The sequence below is a fragment of the Zeus faber genome (genome assembly GCF_960531495.2).
Source record: "Zeus faber genome assembly, chromosome: 13".
NCBI lineage: Eukaryota > Metazoa > Chordata > Actinopteri > Zeiformes > Zeidae > Zeus > Zeus faber.
Genome location: NC_137198.1, coordinates 19,682,964 through 19,696,123, shown reverse-complemented (window position 1 = coordinate 19,696,123; position 13,160 = coordinate 19,682,964). Strand labels below are relative to the sequence as shown.

The following is a 13,160-nucleotide window of genomic DNA, read 5'->3' as shown; positions in this document are numbered from 1 at the left end:
GCCAATCATCCCAAGGTTGTTGATGCCAAATGGAATCATATATTCTTCCTCAGACAACTAAAGGGGATTGAAAAGGGATGTTATCTGTGCATGCACTGCAAGACGGAGGTCAATATACCGTGGAGATGCCTTTGGCCTCCACCATCACCAATGTCGCCTTTGTGTCCCCTGGACTATAAAGGGCGCTACTGAACAGTGTATTCAATGCAGTCCATTTACCTTAAGTAAGGACTCAAATTGACTTTACTTGCCATAACCTGAGACTTCACTTGCCCAAGGAAAAGTGACTTGGGACTTGCTTGAGACTTGGATCAAATGGATTAAGACTTACTTGTGACTTGAATAAGAGAGACTTGGTCACTTGTCCGGTAAAGGATGATCAAAAGTAAAGTATAGTGTAGTCTTTCACCATAAAAAAAAAACCTCCCCTTTGGCAGTTCCCCGTTGTTTGACATTGTTGTCGCATGAACATGGGATAAACTATGTATGAAATGTTGGGTGAAGTGTGTATCCATTACACTTTCTATTTCTGCCTCTGTAGTGCCCAAGAGACCCGGTACAGGTAAGTACAATATATTTCGAGCAAACCAAGAGAACCCCCCTCTCCCCCACCCCTCGCAGGATGAGCATGTTTTATTTGTTCATACCAAGCCATCACCATCACTCAGCTTTTCATCGGTCTACCATCATTACGTCATTGACTCACTTAACCCATCCACTGCTCCAGTGGTGCTGCACTGTGGCTAACACAGTCTTTCATATTGTGTGTTTTTGTGTGCGTCTGCGTGCCTGTCATCCATTTTGTTCATTCTCCATTTCCCTGCCAATCATCCCAAGGTTGTTGATGCCAAATGGAATCATATATTCTTCCTCAGACAACTAAAGGGGATTGAAAAGGGATGTTATCTGTGCATGCACTGCAAGACGGAGGTCAATATACCGTGGAGATGCCTTTGGCCTCCACCATCACCAATGTCGCCTTTGTGTCCCCTGGACTAGAAAGGGCGCTACTGTACAGTGTATTCAATGCAGTCCATTTAACCTTAAGTAAGGACTGAAATTGACTTTACTTGCCATAACCTGTGACTTGACTTGCCCAAGGAAAAATGACTTGGGACTTGCTTGAGACTTGAATAAAAGAGACTTGGTCACATGTCTGGTAAAGAATGATCAAAAGTATAGTATAGTGTAGTCTTTCACCATAACAAAATAATAACTCCCCTTTGGCAGTTCCCTATTGTTTGACATTGTTTTAGCATGAACATGGCCTAAACTATGTGTAAAATGTTGGATGTAATGTGTATCCATTATACTTTCTATTTCTGCCTCTGTAGTGCCCAAGAAACCTGATACAGGTAAGTACATTAATTTCAGGCAAACCAACAGAATCCCCCCACCCCGTAATGAAAGCATGTTTCATTCATTCATACCAAGCCATCACCATCACTTCTTTTCATCGGTCTACCATCATTACCCCATTGAGGCACTTAACCCATCCACTGCTCCAATGGTGCTGCACTGTGGCTAACACAGTCTTTCATATTCTGTGTTTTTGTGTGCGTCCGCATGCCTGTCATCCATTTTGTTCATTCTACCTTGTCCCTGCCAATCATCCCAAAGTTGTTGATGCCAAAAAAGAATCATATATTCTTCCTCTGACAACTAAAAGGGATTGAAGAGGGATTTTATCCGTGCATCCACTGCAAGACGGAGGTCAATATGCCCGTCACGGAGATGCCTTTGGCCTCCACCAGCACCAATGTCGCCTTTGTGTCCCCTGGACTAGAAAGGGCGCTACTGTACAGTGTATTCAATGCAGTCCATTTACCTTAAGTAAGGACTCAAATTGACTTTATTTGCCATAACCTGTGACTTGACTTGCCCAAGGAAAAAGGACTTGGGACTTTCTTGAGACTTGAATAACAGAGACTTGGTCACATGTCTTGTAAAGAATGATCAAAAGTATAGTATAGTGTAGTCTTTCACCATAACAAAATAATAACTCCCCTTTGGCAGTTCCCTATTGTTTGACATTGTTGTAGCATGAACATGGCCTAAACTATGTGTGAAATGTTGGATGTAACGTGTATCCATCATACTTTCTATTTCTGCCTCTGTAGTGCCCAAGAAACCTGATACAGGTAAGTACATTAATTTCAGGAAAACCAACAGAATGCCCCCACCCCATAATGAAAGCATGTTTCATTAATTCACACCAAGCCATCACCATCACTGCTTTTATCGGTCTACCATCATTACCCCATTGAGGCACTTAACCCATCCACTGCTCCAGTGGTGCTGCACTGTGGTTAACACAGTCTTTCATATTCTGTGTTTTTGTGTGCGTCCGTGTGCCTGTCATCCATTTTGTTCATTCTACCTTGTCCCTGCCAATCATCCCAAAGTTGTTGATGCCAAAAAAGAATCATATATTCTTCCTCAGACAACTAAAAGGGATTGAAGAGGGATTTTATCCGTGCATGCACTGCAAGACGGAGGTCAATATGCCCGTCGCGGAGATGCCTTTGGCCTCCACCATCACCACTGTCGCCTTTGTGTCCCCTGGACTAGAAAGGGCGCTACTGTACAGTGTATTCAATGCAGTCCATTTACCTTAAGTAAGGACTCTAATTTACTTTACTTGCCATAACCTGAGCCTTGACTTGCCCAAGGAAAAATGACTTGGAACTTGCTTGAGACTTAAACCAAGTCATTTGGTCCTAGGACCAAATGACTTGAGACTGACCTATGACTTGAATAAGAGAGACTTGGTCACATGTCTGGTAGAGAATGATCGAAAGTATAGTATACTATCGTCTTTCATTATAAAAAAATAAAAACTCCTCTTTGGCAGTTCCCCATTGTTTGACATTGTTGTAGCATGAACTCGGCCTAAACTATGTGTGAAATGTTGGGTGAAGTGTATATCCATTTCACTTTTCTATTTCTGCCTCTGTAGTGCCCAAGAGACCTGGTACAGGTAAGTACAATATATTTCGGGCACACCCAGAGAACCCCCCCACCCCCCCAGGATGAAAGCATGTTTTATTCGTTCATACCAAGCCATCACCATCACTGCTTTTCATCGGTCTACCATCATTACGCCATTGAGGCACTTAACCCATCCACTGCTCCAGTGGTGCTACACTGTGGCTAACACAGTCTTTCATATTGTGTGTTTTTGTGTGCATCTGCGTGCCTGTCATCCATTTTGTTCATTCTCCATTTCCCTGCCAATCATCCCAAGGTTGTTGATGCCAAATGGAATCATATATTCTTTCTCAGACAACTAAAGGGGATTGAAGAGGGATTTTATCTGTGCATGCACTGCAAGACGGAGGTCAATATGCCCGTCGCGGAGATGCTTTTGGCCTCCACCATCACCAATGTCGCCTTTGTGTCCCCTGGACTAGAAAGGGCGCTACTGAACAGTATATTCAATGCAGTCCATTTACCTTAAGTAAGGACTCAACTTGACTTTACTTGTCATAAGACGAGACTTCACTTGCCCAAGGAAAAGTGACTTGGAACTTGCTTGAGACTTGAATAAGAGACACTTGGCCACATGTCTGGTAACGAATGATCAAAAGTATAGTATAGTGTAGTCTTTCACCATAACAAAATAATAACTCCCCTTTGGCAGTTCCCCATTGTTTCACATTGTTGGAGCATGAACACGGCTTGAACTATGTGTGAAATTTCGGCTGAAGTGTGTATCCATTACACTTTCTATTTCTGCCTTTGTAGTGCCCAAGAGACCTGATACAGGTAAGTACAATATATTTTGGGCAAACCAAGAGAATGCCCCCGACCCCCAGTGACGAAAGCATGTTTTATTTGTTCATACCAAGCCATCACCATCATTGCTTTTCATCGGTCTACCATCATTTCCTCATTGAGGCACTTAACCCATCCACTGCTCCAGTGGTGCTGCACTGTGGCTAACACAGTCTTTCATATTTTGTGTTTTTGTGTGCGTCTGCATTTTGTTCATTCTCCATTTCCCTGCCAATCATCCCAAGGTTGTTGAGGCCAAAAAATAATCATACGTATATTCTTCCCTACTCAATTGAAGGGGATTGAAGAGGGATTTTTTCTGTGCATGCACTGCAAAACGGAGGTCAATATGCCCGTCGCGGAGAAGCTTTTGGCCTCCATCACCAATGTCACCTTTGTGTCCCCTGGACTAGAAAGAGCGCTACTGTACAATATATTCATTGCAGTCCATTTACCTTAAGTAAGGACTCAACTGCACCTTACATAACCTGTGACCTGACTTGCCCAAGGAAAAATGACTTGGGACTTCCCTGAGACTTGGACCAAATGACTTGAAACTTACTTGTGACTTGAGCAAGAGAGACTTGGTCACATGTCTGGTAGAGAATTATCAAAAGTATAATATAGGATAGCCTTTCATCAAAAAAATAATAATAACTCCCCTTTGGCAGTTCACCATTGTTTGACATTGTTGTCGCATGAACACGGCCTAAACTATGTGTGAAATGTTGGGTGAAGTGTATATCCATTACACTTTCTATTTCTGCCTCTGTAGTGCCCAAGAGACCTGATACAGGTAAGTACAACATATTTCGGGCAAACCAAGAGAATGCCCCCCAGTGATGAAAGCATGTTTTATTCATTCATACCAAGCCATCATCATCACTGCTCTTCATCGGTCTACCATCATTACCTCATTGAGGCACTTAACCCATCCATTGCTCCAATGGTGCTGCACTGTGGTTAACACAGTCTTTCATATTCTGTGTTTTGTGTGTGTCTGCGTGCCTGTCATCCATTTTGTTCATTCTCCATTGTCTCTGCTAATCATCCCAAAGTTGTTGATGCCAAAAAAGAATCATATATTCTTCCTTGGACAACTAAAGGAGATTGAAGGACTTTATCTGTGCATGTACTGCTAGATGGAGGTCAAAATGCCCGTCGCAGACAATCCATCTTCTAAATCATTGCTTTAAACCCATTGCCTTGAATCATTTATCCATCCAACCATCAATCCATCTACCCATCCAATCAACCATCCATTCATGTATCAATCCATTGTCCTATCCTGTCATCCATCCATCCATCCCTGCTTCAGAAAAGATATTTAAAGCTGCAATCCTTGATTTCACCCAATGTATGGATTCATTTATGTGTGAAAAATAAAAGAGCAAGGGTAAACATTCATTCTATTGCAGAAAACAATTCCTTGTACACAGAACTGATACATATTTAGTCAATCACATCAAAATATCAAGGATTGTGTCTTTAAAAAGATTCACAGCAAATCTATGGAGCATTTGTAATTGCAAAATCGTAGATGCACATACTAACATTAATCTAATTCCATTGTGTCTTTTTGTGCGTCCAGTATCCCTCGAGCCCCCCACCAACCTGGTTGTGTTCAATGAAACCACCACCACTCTGAACGCCAGGTGGGCTCCCGCCGGCGGCCGCGTCCAGAACTACAAGATCACCTATGTACCCACCGCCGGAGGAAGGAGCCAGACGGTAAGCATGCATTTACTATGGATAAGATAGGAATACCCATCAGGTATTTTGGAAGGAGATGGAGAATGATATATCCATGAGTCTCAAAGAGAAGCCTTTGGCCTCCACCATCACCAATGTTGCCTTTGTGTCCACTGGGCTAGAAAGGGGCGCTACTGTACAGTATATCCAATGCAGTCCATTTGCCACACACATGGGCTCGTCACCTCATCTGTTTTTTCTGGTTCTGGTTTTGTCATATCTTAAGGCAAAGTAAAACACCACTTTTGTCATGAATCAGCTTTATTTACGGTGCAATTGTCTAGTATAGCCTTAGTTTTACTTTCTAATTATGCTCAGTGTGAGACACGTATCAATGCCTTGAAGCAACCCGGAATTATTCTCATTAGCTCTTACAGTATACTCACACATATCCAGTACACATGCAGATTTCACAAGTGCACAGCTGCTTTTAAAACCTCTGCGTGCCCTTGTTAAACTTTCCCAATGACAGGTCTTCCTCATTTACCAAATGAATGGCGTTGAGTCAAGCATCTCTTGCAACCAGCACTGCAATGAGTTTATGCATGTGGAACTGCCCAAATGTGAGATCTACAAAATCCTCATAAAAAAAAGATCAGAGGACACATTGATGTTGTGGAATGCTGATGATTGAGGTCTGAGGATTTAGATGTACGCAGTACACAATGACATTTTAGTTAAGACGGAGAAGGTCAAAGCAGCATGAAAATAGGTTTGGGATGGAATTGTCTGGCTCTGCGTACATTGGATCCAGGTTTTCATTGGTTGTGTGTGTCAGTGTTTGTTAGTGTGTTTGTGTATCTGTTTGAGTATGATTCTTGGAAAGCTTCGCTTGTGTTTGTGTAATTGGAGATCGCCGTGCTGTGTCAACTCTTTAAAGGACTAAACAAAACAACTGTCTGGCCTCACTTCCACGGTCCTCATGAAACCTGGCTGTTAGCTTGCTGTTTCTCTTTTTTTTTTTTTTATACAACCCAGATGTGTGGGCAGTTAGCAAGAAGTCTTTTGTTATGCCGAAGATACCAGCTACAGTAAATGTTATCTTTAAGGTGACTTCCTTCGTTTTTTTTTTACCCACGCTCGTCAAAGGTTCTGTCACACACATTTTTACTGGTAGCCCGTTTTCCGTTCCCCAGAAGGATGGAATGTTTTCAATCCGAGAGATCGTAGGAAAACGTATTGTGCCGATCCCCCGTGTTAGCTCAGGCTAGAGAGGCTGAGGCGACGTAGGAAAACTGGAAGCGAGAAACGGGAACCCCGGCCAAGTCTCCTCGGTTCAACCAGCTGGGTTTCGACGAGGACTAGCATTGTCTCATCTGAGGGAGACGTGTCGGCTTGAGGAAGAGGCCGATGCTCGCCTCGTACAAGGAATGCGGGATTGTTGACAAGTGACAAGGCTTCTGTCTGCGGCTTTATTTATTGCCCACTAAAGAGAGCCGTCTCCAGCCACTTCGACCAAACTGACCAGTGAGTGATGGATGGAATCAGTGATGGATGAGGGACATACACATGCAGACGCACACAGCCAACATACCCATACATATGCACACCATATTTCCTTTTATTGTCTCTGGGTTTTCGAGCATGCTCGGTCAGCTAGGGTTAACACGTTTAAGGATTACGTAAGAGAGCTACATTTTCACATTGCATCGATGGGAATACGTTCACATTAGCTGATAACCCACTTGAACTTTTGTCTAACGGTACTTTCACTGTCTTTCAACAAAATCCGTCATCGATCCCAATGGAATTCATTAATAAATGTCAGCCAACATTCAGGCCAATAACATCTTAGATTGACCGATAATCTTCAATCTGTCCATTTTTTTAATTATTCGGAAGAGTCGTTATCGAATGGTTCCCTATTAATGTCCTTCCGCACATACACACAACCAGACCCAGATTGGAGGGAAGAAGACCACCGTCCTGCTTCCCAAGCTGACTCCAGACACCGAGTACTCCATCAACGTGGTGGCAGTCTACGCCAAGGGAGTCAGCAGTGACCTGAGGGGCCTTGGGAAGACCAGTAAGTAGACCTTCCGCTGTCAGAAAATGTCTGAGGAGAGGCAGCGCTCGGGAAGGGACATCTCAGTTCCTTTAATGAAACCAACCATACCACAGTTTGTGTTGGGCCAGTGTGTCTCACCCATGTCTTCACCATCTCCAGAGCCTCTGGGTGGTGTGAGGAATCTGCGTGTGACCGACCCCACCACCAGCACCCTAAATGTCAAGTGGGAGGCCGCCGAGGGCAACGTGCGACAGTACAGGATCTTCTACGTCCCCACGGCAGGAGGAGCCGAGGAGATGGTAGGTGGATTGGAGCTAAAGGGACGTTGATAAATAAGAGAGCAAGAACATTCAATTTTTAAGAACTTTGACCCAGTTGACTGTTGATGTATTAAAGAACTTCCATAGCAAGAAGCAAGACTCAAAGTTCTTAAATCAGAAATGAAACGTATAAATATGTCTAATAATGTGTTGATTATAATTACCGCCAAAGATTATCATGTGTAATGAATTGAATATCTTAGAATGTCAGTAGAATGACAGCTGCTGCATCTTAACCCCGATTTGGCTAATTCTCCATGAATTACCATGTCCTACATATCTGCATAATGCTAATAAAACTCTGGAAAGACAATCCCTCTATTCGGCAGAATGTGACCCTCGTATGCGTTTTATCCATCTCAGGAACAGGTATCTGGCAGCACCTTGAACACCGTCCTGAAGAACCTGCAGTCCGACACTCTCTACACCGTCACCGTGATGCCCGTCTACTCCAACGGAGACGGACAACGCCTGTCGGAGAATGGAAAGACATGTAAGTGCTCTGCTGTGGACGCTGGCAACACCCCCGCAGCTTTTAATTACATCTAGAAGAGTTATAATGGATGCTCAATGCTGAGAACATTATGATTGCTACTGAGAATGACTTATGAGCCTGTGAGAGTCTTGTGAGAGCCAAGATTATTACGGTTCTATCTGTCCAGAATGAAGGTATTGTTCTCGGGAGCTGGCTCCGTCTGTCTGGCTGTGTGTCAGTAAGCTGCAATAAGACCTCCAGTTAAAAAGCTGTCGACTTGCTTTGTTGAGCCATCTGAGGACTTTCAATGCCCGCATGTCGAGCCAAGCCTATTAGATGGCATCAGCTTCAAATTGGGCGAGTTGCCGTGTGCCCGATTCACGTCTCTCGCACACTCACTCCGCACGAAACACGAAATGTAACATGACACAATAACTTTCTTAATTCCCTTTGGTCAGCTTATTTTGGCGTTCCGCTTTAAAAGAGCGTCGGTCATTTTCCAGTTCGGGCTCCCATGATTCCGAACCGCCGGACCAGCGGCCTCTGCCGCAAGTGAGTCAGCATTTCGAGGGGGTAATTGCGTAGGAAGGAATTCCTCCGGGGCTGTCAACGTTCTGACGGTGTCTCCTCTCCCCTTTTTCTTTGCCCTAACGGCGTCCGTTTATAGGGCGTCCTGACGCGCAGCGGTCGGGATGATTGTCGGGGGTGGAAGGGCTGTTGGGGGCAAACGGGTTGATGGGAGATTGCGTGGGTTATTGTGAGAAATTGGCTTCTATTTTATGGAAAAAGAAGGGATGGAGGAACAGAAATGAATGGGGCGCATTATATGATTTTGGCGAAAGTCGCGCTCCGTCCTCCGTTTTCCTCGTTGCCTCCTTCTCCCTCCGGTGGCAGCGATCCACTGCCCTCAGAGCCGCCTCACCCCTCCCTGAGAGGTGGAAGACGATGCTTTACGCATTTATCACATTGGAAGTGCTGGGAAGAGGAACGTTGTAAATGCATTCCGTAATTCATAGACACGTTGATATCCAGCGAACGCAAATGGGATCAACTTTTTGATTGGGTCTTAAGTCGGCTAGTTTGATTCATGGGTACATTGGATATTCTAGTGAATCGTTAAATGACCCTGGATATTTTTACCCAAAGAGTAAAAGCCTTGACCGTCACTGCCTTGAGAAGAATTCAAAGCAGTTTTATGGGCAACAGCCCTTGGTCTCGGAAAACTTCAAAATGATGAAGCTTGCAGCGCTCCTCCCTCTCGCATTTATGACGTTACAACACTGAGCGCTACAAAGACTGCGAACATCTGCTTTGGGTTTTAGACGGCAATTTTCAATCAGCGCAACGTAGACTCTTTTCATTAACGTTGGGGGTAGTAAAATTGGGATAATGAAAAGAAGCATCCTGTCGATAGCACTATTGTTTAGTGACATCCGTAAATGTCCCTCCGTGATAGTGCGGCCGTGCGTCGCTGTGGCTTTATGGAAACGTTCTCATGGCTTCAGAGATAGAGTCGTTGTTAAGGGGGACAAAGCGAGGGATTTACAAGAGGGAAATGTAGATCTGTGTAAACACAACAGGTACTCTCACTGACTTTTAATGCCTCGGTCTCGGTTCGTTCCTTTGAAGGCCGGGTCTTTGAACAAAAACGTTATTTTCCTTCTTCATCTCCCCTTCCCCCTCTTTCATTACCGCCCGCTATCTCTGCCCTCATCTCCTCCCGTCGTTCACCCTCGACCTCTGTGTAATCACTCTCTCCGTCTGTCTACCTGCCCCTCTGAGCGTTCCTTCTCCCACACCCTACAACCCCTCTTTCCTGACCTTTTAATCTCTTATCACTTATCTCTTCCCTCCCTCTGCCTCTCTCTCTCTCTCTCTCTCTCTCTCTCTCTCTCTCTCTCTCTCTCTCTCTCTCTCTCCCACCAACACACCCACAGTGGTGCGTAGCCCTGCCAGGAACATCCAGGTGTTCAACCCCACCACCAACACCCTGAACGTGCGCTGGGAGGCCGCCACGGGTCCCGTCCAGCAGTACCGCGTGGACTACGCCCCGCTGTCCGGCACTAAGCCCTCCGAGTCGGTGAGTCAAAAGCAGCCACACAGATCTCCCCCTCCCCTGTGGCAGGATTCGGGGTAAGCAGAGTCGCAAAGTCACTGAGGAAGTCTGGAAATGCAGTCCAAAGTAAAAACCCCTCCTCGCTTTACCTCAAAGACACTTCTAGACCAGCCTGTCAGCCTGGATCAGCCTGTTCTCCAAATGCTGTTGGTCCCCATGGGAGCATGTGTGTGTGTTCTTTTTTCTTTCTTTGTTTTTTTTTTTTTGTTTTTTTGTTTTACTGCTGAAAATTTAAAACCACTTTCGTGTTCATTAGGGCAGAAATACCTTTAATTGCAAAAGCCCCTCTTTGTACAGTGCGCAGCATCTGGCAGCAGTGTGCCCGAGCTCTTCCTGTGGAAAGGATGTCTGGTGGCGCTTAGAGAATCCACAAACAACTCCCAAATTGTTGCTTGGCGTGACACACAAACACACAAACAGCTCGCTGTGACATCTGCCAGGAAGTTTGAGCCTTTCCAGTCCTGTCGCGTCGCTCGGATTAAGGATTTGGAGCGCGTCAGCTCTTTGAAATGCGGTGGAGTCTACGCTTTAGTGATAGAGAGGTGCGCTCCGTTCTTCATGCCGCTTTATCAAGTTTTTTTTTTTACCGGGGGCTTTTTCCAAGGCCGTGGCCAGCGGTGCAACGTCAACGTGGCCTTTTTCAAGCAGCACCGTCAAAGTTAACCAACCACCTCCACCCGATAGAACTTAGAGGCGGAGTTGTGGGGCGCTTTTCAACCACTTTGTCGAAGTTGTTCAAATTCCACTTAAATATGTAAATAACGGAAATTAGCTCTTCTGTTGCAAGAATTGCAAAATTGCAAGGCAAATTCATCAAATTCATCAATTCCAGCCAGAATATCAACACACTGAAAGTGACAACTATTAGGAGTGAGATTCAGATATTTTGATTTTCGGTTCTTGATGAGTCACTCGGCGAAAAGATTATTTCGATTTTCTCTTCATTCCCTTGATTCGGTTAGTGTATGGCGGAGGAGGTCTGGTGTAAGATGAGCGAGTCAGAAGGGTCGGTCGCTCTGGGTTGTGAATTGTGAATTCTCACAAGAATAATTTAATTCTGTCAAAATGATTTACTTTGATGGACTGTGAAAGTGTCAATCAGTCACATTCAAGATGAATTATGTCAAAATGCCTTGGCCTCTTTTGGCCCTGGACTTTAAATTGTGACTTCCTCGTACGCTGTTTTGCCGAAGTGATTCCTGACTTCCAACTCTCGTTTGTGAGTCTTGCATATCCAATTACTTGTAGGCTACAATAATCAGCACAGTTCCATGTGTTTGTGACGTTTTCAGTGGTTAGCAGTGTAGTCTTATAGGCGTGGGGTTGCTTTTTCATACGAAGTGTGTCAATGGTAGCAAATAGGTTGGGAAACAATGACATAGACGTAAACGCGCGCACACACACACACACACACACACACACACACACACACACACACACACACACACACACACACACACACACACACACACACACACACACACACACACACCCCAACTGCACCCAGAGGTTATCATCAGGATCTGAGCCTGCAGTGACCTTACAGTGTAAATAACCAACCACAGAGAAAGTGGGAACCCTCGTCACGGAAAAGGCCGCCCACCCGTCCGCCCGACTGTAATCAGCTGTCACCACCGTTTCACCGTGTTATTCCACAGCTCAGCCTGTTGCCCCCCCACCCCATATACCCCCCCCCCCCCTCTCTCTCTTTGCACTTGGTGCTGACAACACATAGTTGAAGTTGAATAAAGGGAAAGAGAGGCGTAAGACAGGCTTGTACGACACGGCCGGCTATCAGTGGTGAGAGGTTGAGGGGTAAAGTGTGTAGATATACGAGGCGGTGTGTGTGTGTGTGTGTGTGTGTGTGTTTGGGGGAGGGGCGGTTAAGTTGGTGGGTCTGCATCTCGTCTGCGCAGCCAGAGGAAGTTGTCAGCACCTCCGCGATTCCATTGTAATTGATTCCAAGTCAAGAGTTCTCTCAATATTTTCTTCTGCACATACTGCTCTTTTTCCCTTTCTTTTTATTCACACTTGGAGACCACTGCTTGCTTCCATAACCCAACATGTCCCCCTCCCCGTTCAGGTTATAGTACCGGGGACCACCACCACAGCGCTGCTGCAGCAGCTGCTCCCGGACACACCCTACAATGTCGGGGTGGTCGCCCTCTACCCCGACGGAGAGGGACCGTCTATCGATGACAACGGCAAAACGCGTAAGCACCCCGGCCTACGTATCAACCCAGACATTCTCAACCTTAGGGTCTCAACCTTTATATGCACACGGGGTCCTGGGTCACACAAGACTGATGTATTGATATTTGATTGATATATTTTTGATAACAAAAGTTGTTAAATAGGATTGAAATATATCATGAATTAATTTATTATCCATTTGGAACGCATATGCAATGCACATGCAATAAAACAAATAGAAAATTTGTCAAGTCTAACTACTTGTTATCGCAAGAATCATGGGAGCTACATCAACCATAATGGAGAAAAATATATATTAAATATTATATATATTACATATATATGTTTTTATTTTCCCTCTTAATGCCAGTTCCCCGCAGTGGCCCTAGGAACCTGCGCGTCTACGACCCCACCACCAGCACCCTGTCCGTGACCTGGGAGCACGCCGAGGGTCCGGTCGTCCAGTACCGCATCACCTACGCCCCCACCACCGGAGACCCCATCGAGGAGCATGTGAGC

General features: G+C 45.1%; 1 protein-coding gene across 17 annotated transcripts in view; it reads left to right on the top strand.

Moving 5' to 3' along the window:
* The window catches only part of col12a1a (collagen, type XII, alpha 1a), a 72,028-nt gene that overhangs the window by 33,940 nt on the left and 24,928 nt on the right, over positions 1 to 13,160 (top strand). For 3 of the 17 annotated variants that reach the window (XM_080013036.1, XM_080013027.1, XM_080013032.1), the window contains 13 exons: positions 542 to 562; positions 1,335 to 1,355; positions 2,121 to 2,141; positions 2,960 to 2,980; positions 3,748 to 3,768; positions 4,553 to 4,573; positions 5,369 to 5,508; positions 7,426 to 7,555; positions 7,697 to 7,836; positions 8,221 to 8,350; positions 10,270 to 10,412; positions 12,532 to 12,661; positions 13,012 to 13,154. In XM_080013036.1, coding sequence (XP_079869162.1) covers positions 542 to 562; positions 1,335 to 1,355; positions 2,121 to 2,141; positions 2,960 to 2,980; positions 3,748 to 3,768; positions 4,553 to 4,573; positions 5,369 to 5,508; positions 7,426 to 7,555; positions 7,697 to 7,836; positions 8,221 to 8,350; positions 10,270 to 10,412; positions 12,532 to 12,661; positions 13,012 to 13,154 — 1,082 coding nt within the window. The remainder of the gene's footprint in view (positions 1 to 541; positions 563 to 1,334; positions 1,356 to 2,120; positions 2,142 to 2,959; positions 2,981 to 3,747; positions 3,769 to 4,552; positions 4,574 to 5,368; positions 5,509 to 7,425; positions 7,556 to 7,696; positions 7,837 to 8,220; positions 8,351 to 10,269; positions 10,413 to 12,531; positions 12,662 to 13,011; positions 13,155 to 13,160) is intronic. The other 14 variants (XM_080013035.1, XM_080013034.1, XM_080013037.1 and 11 more) reach the window with 13 other exon arrangements.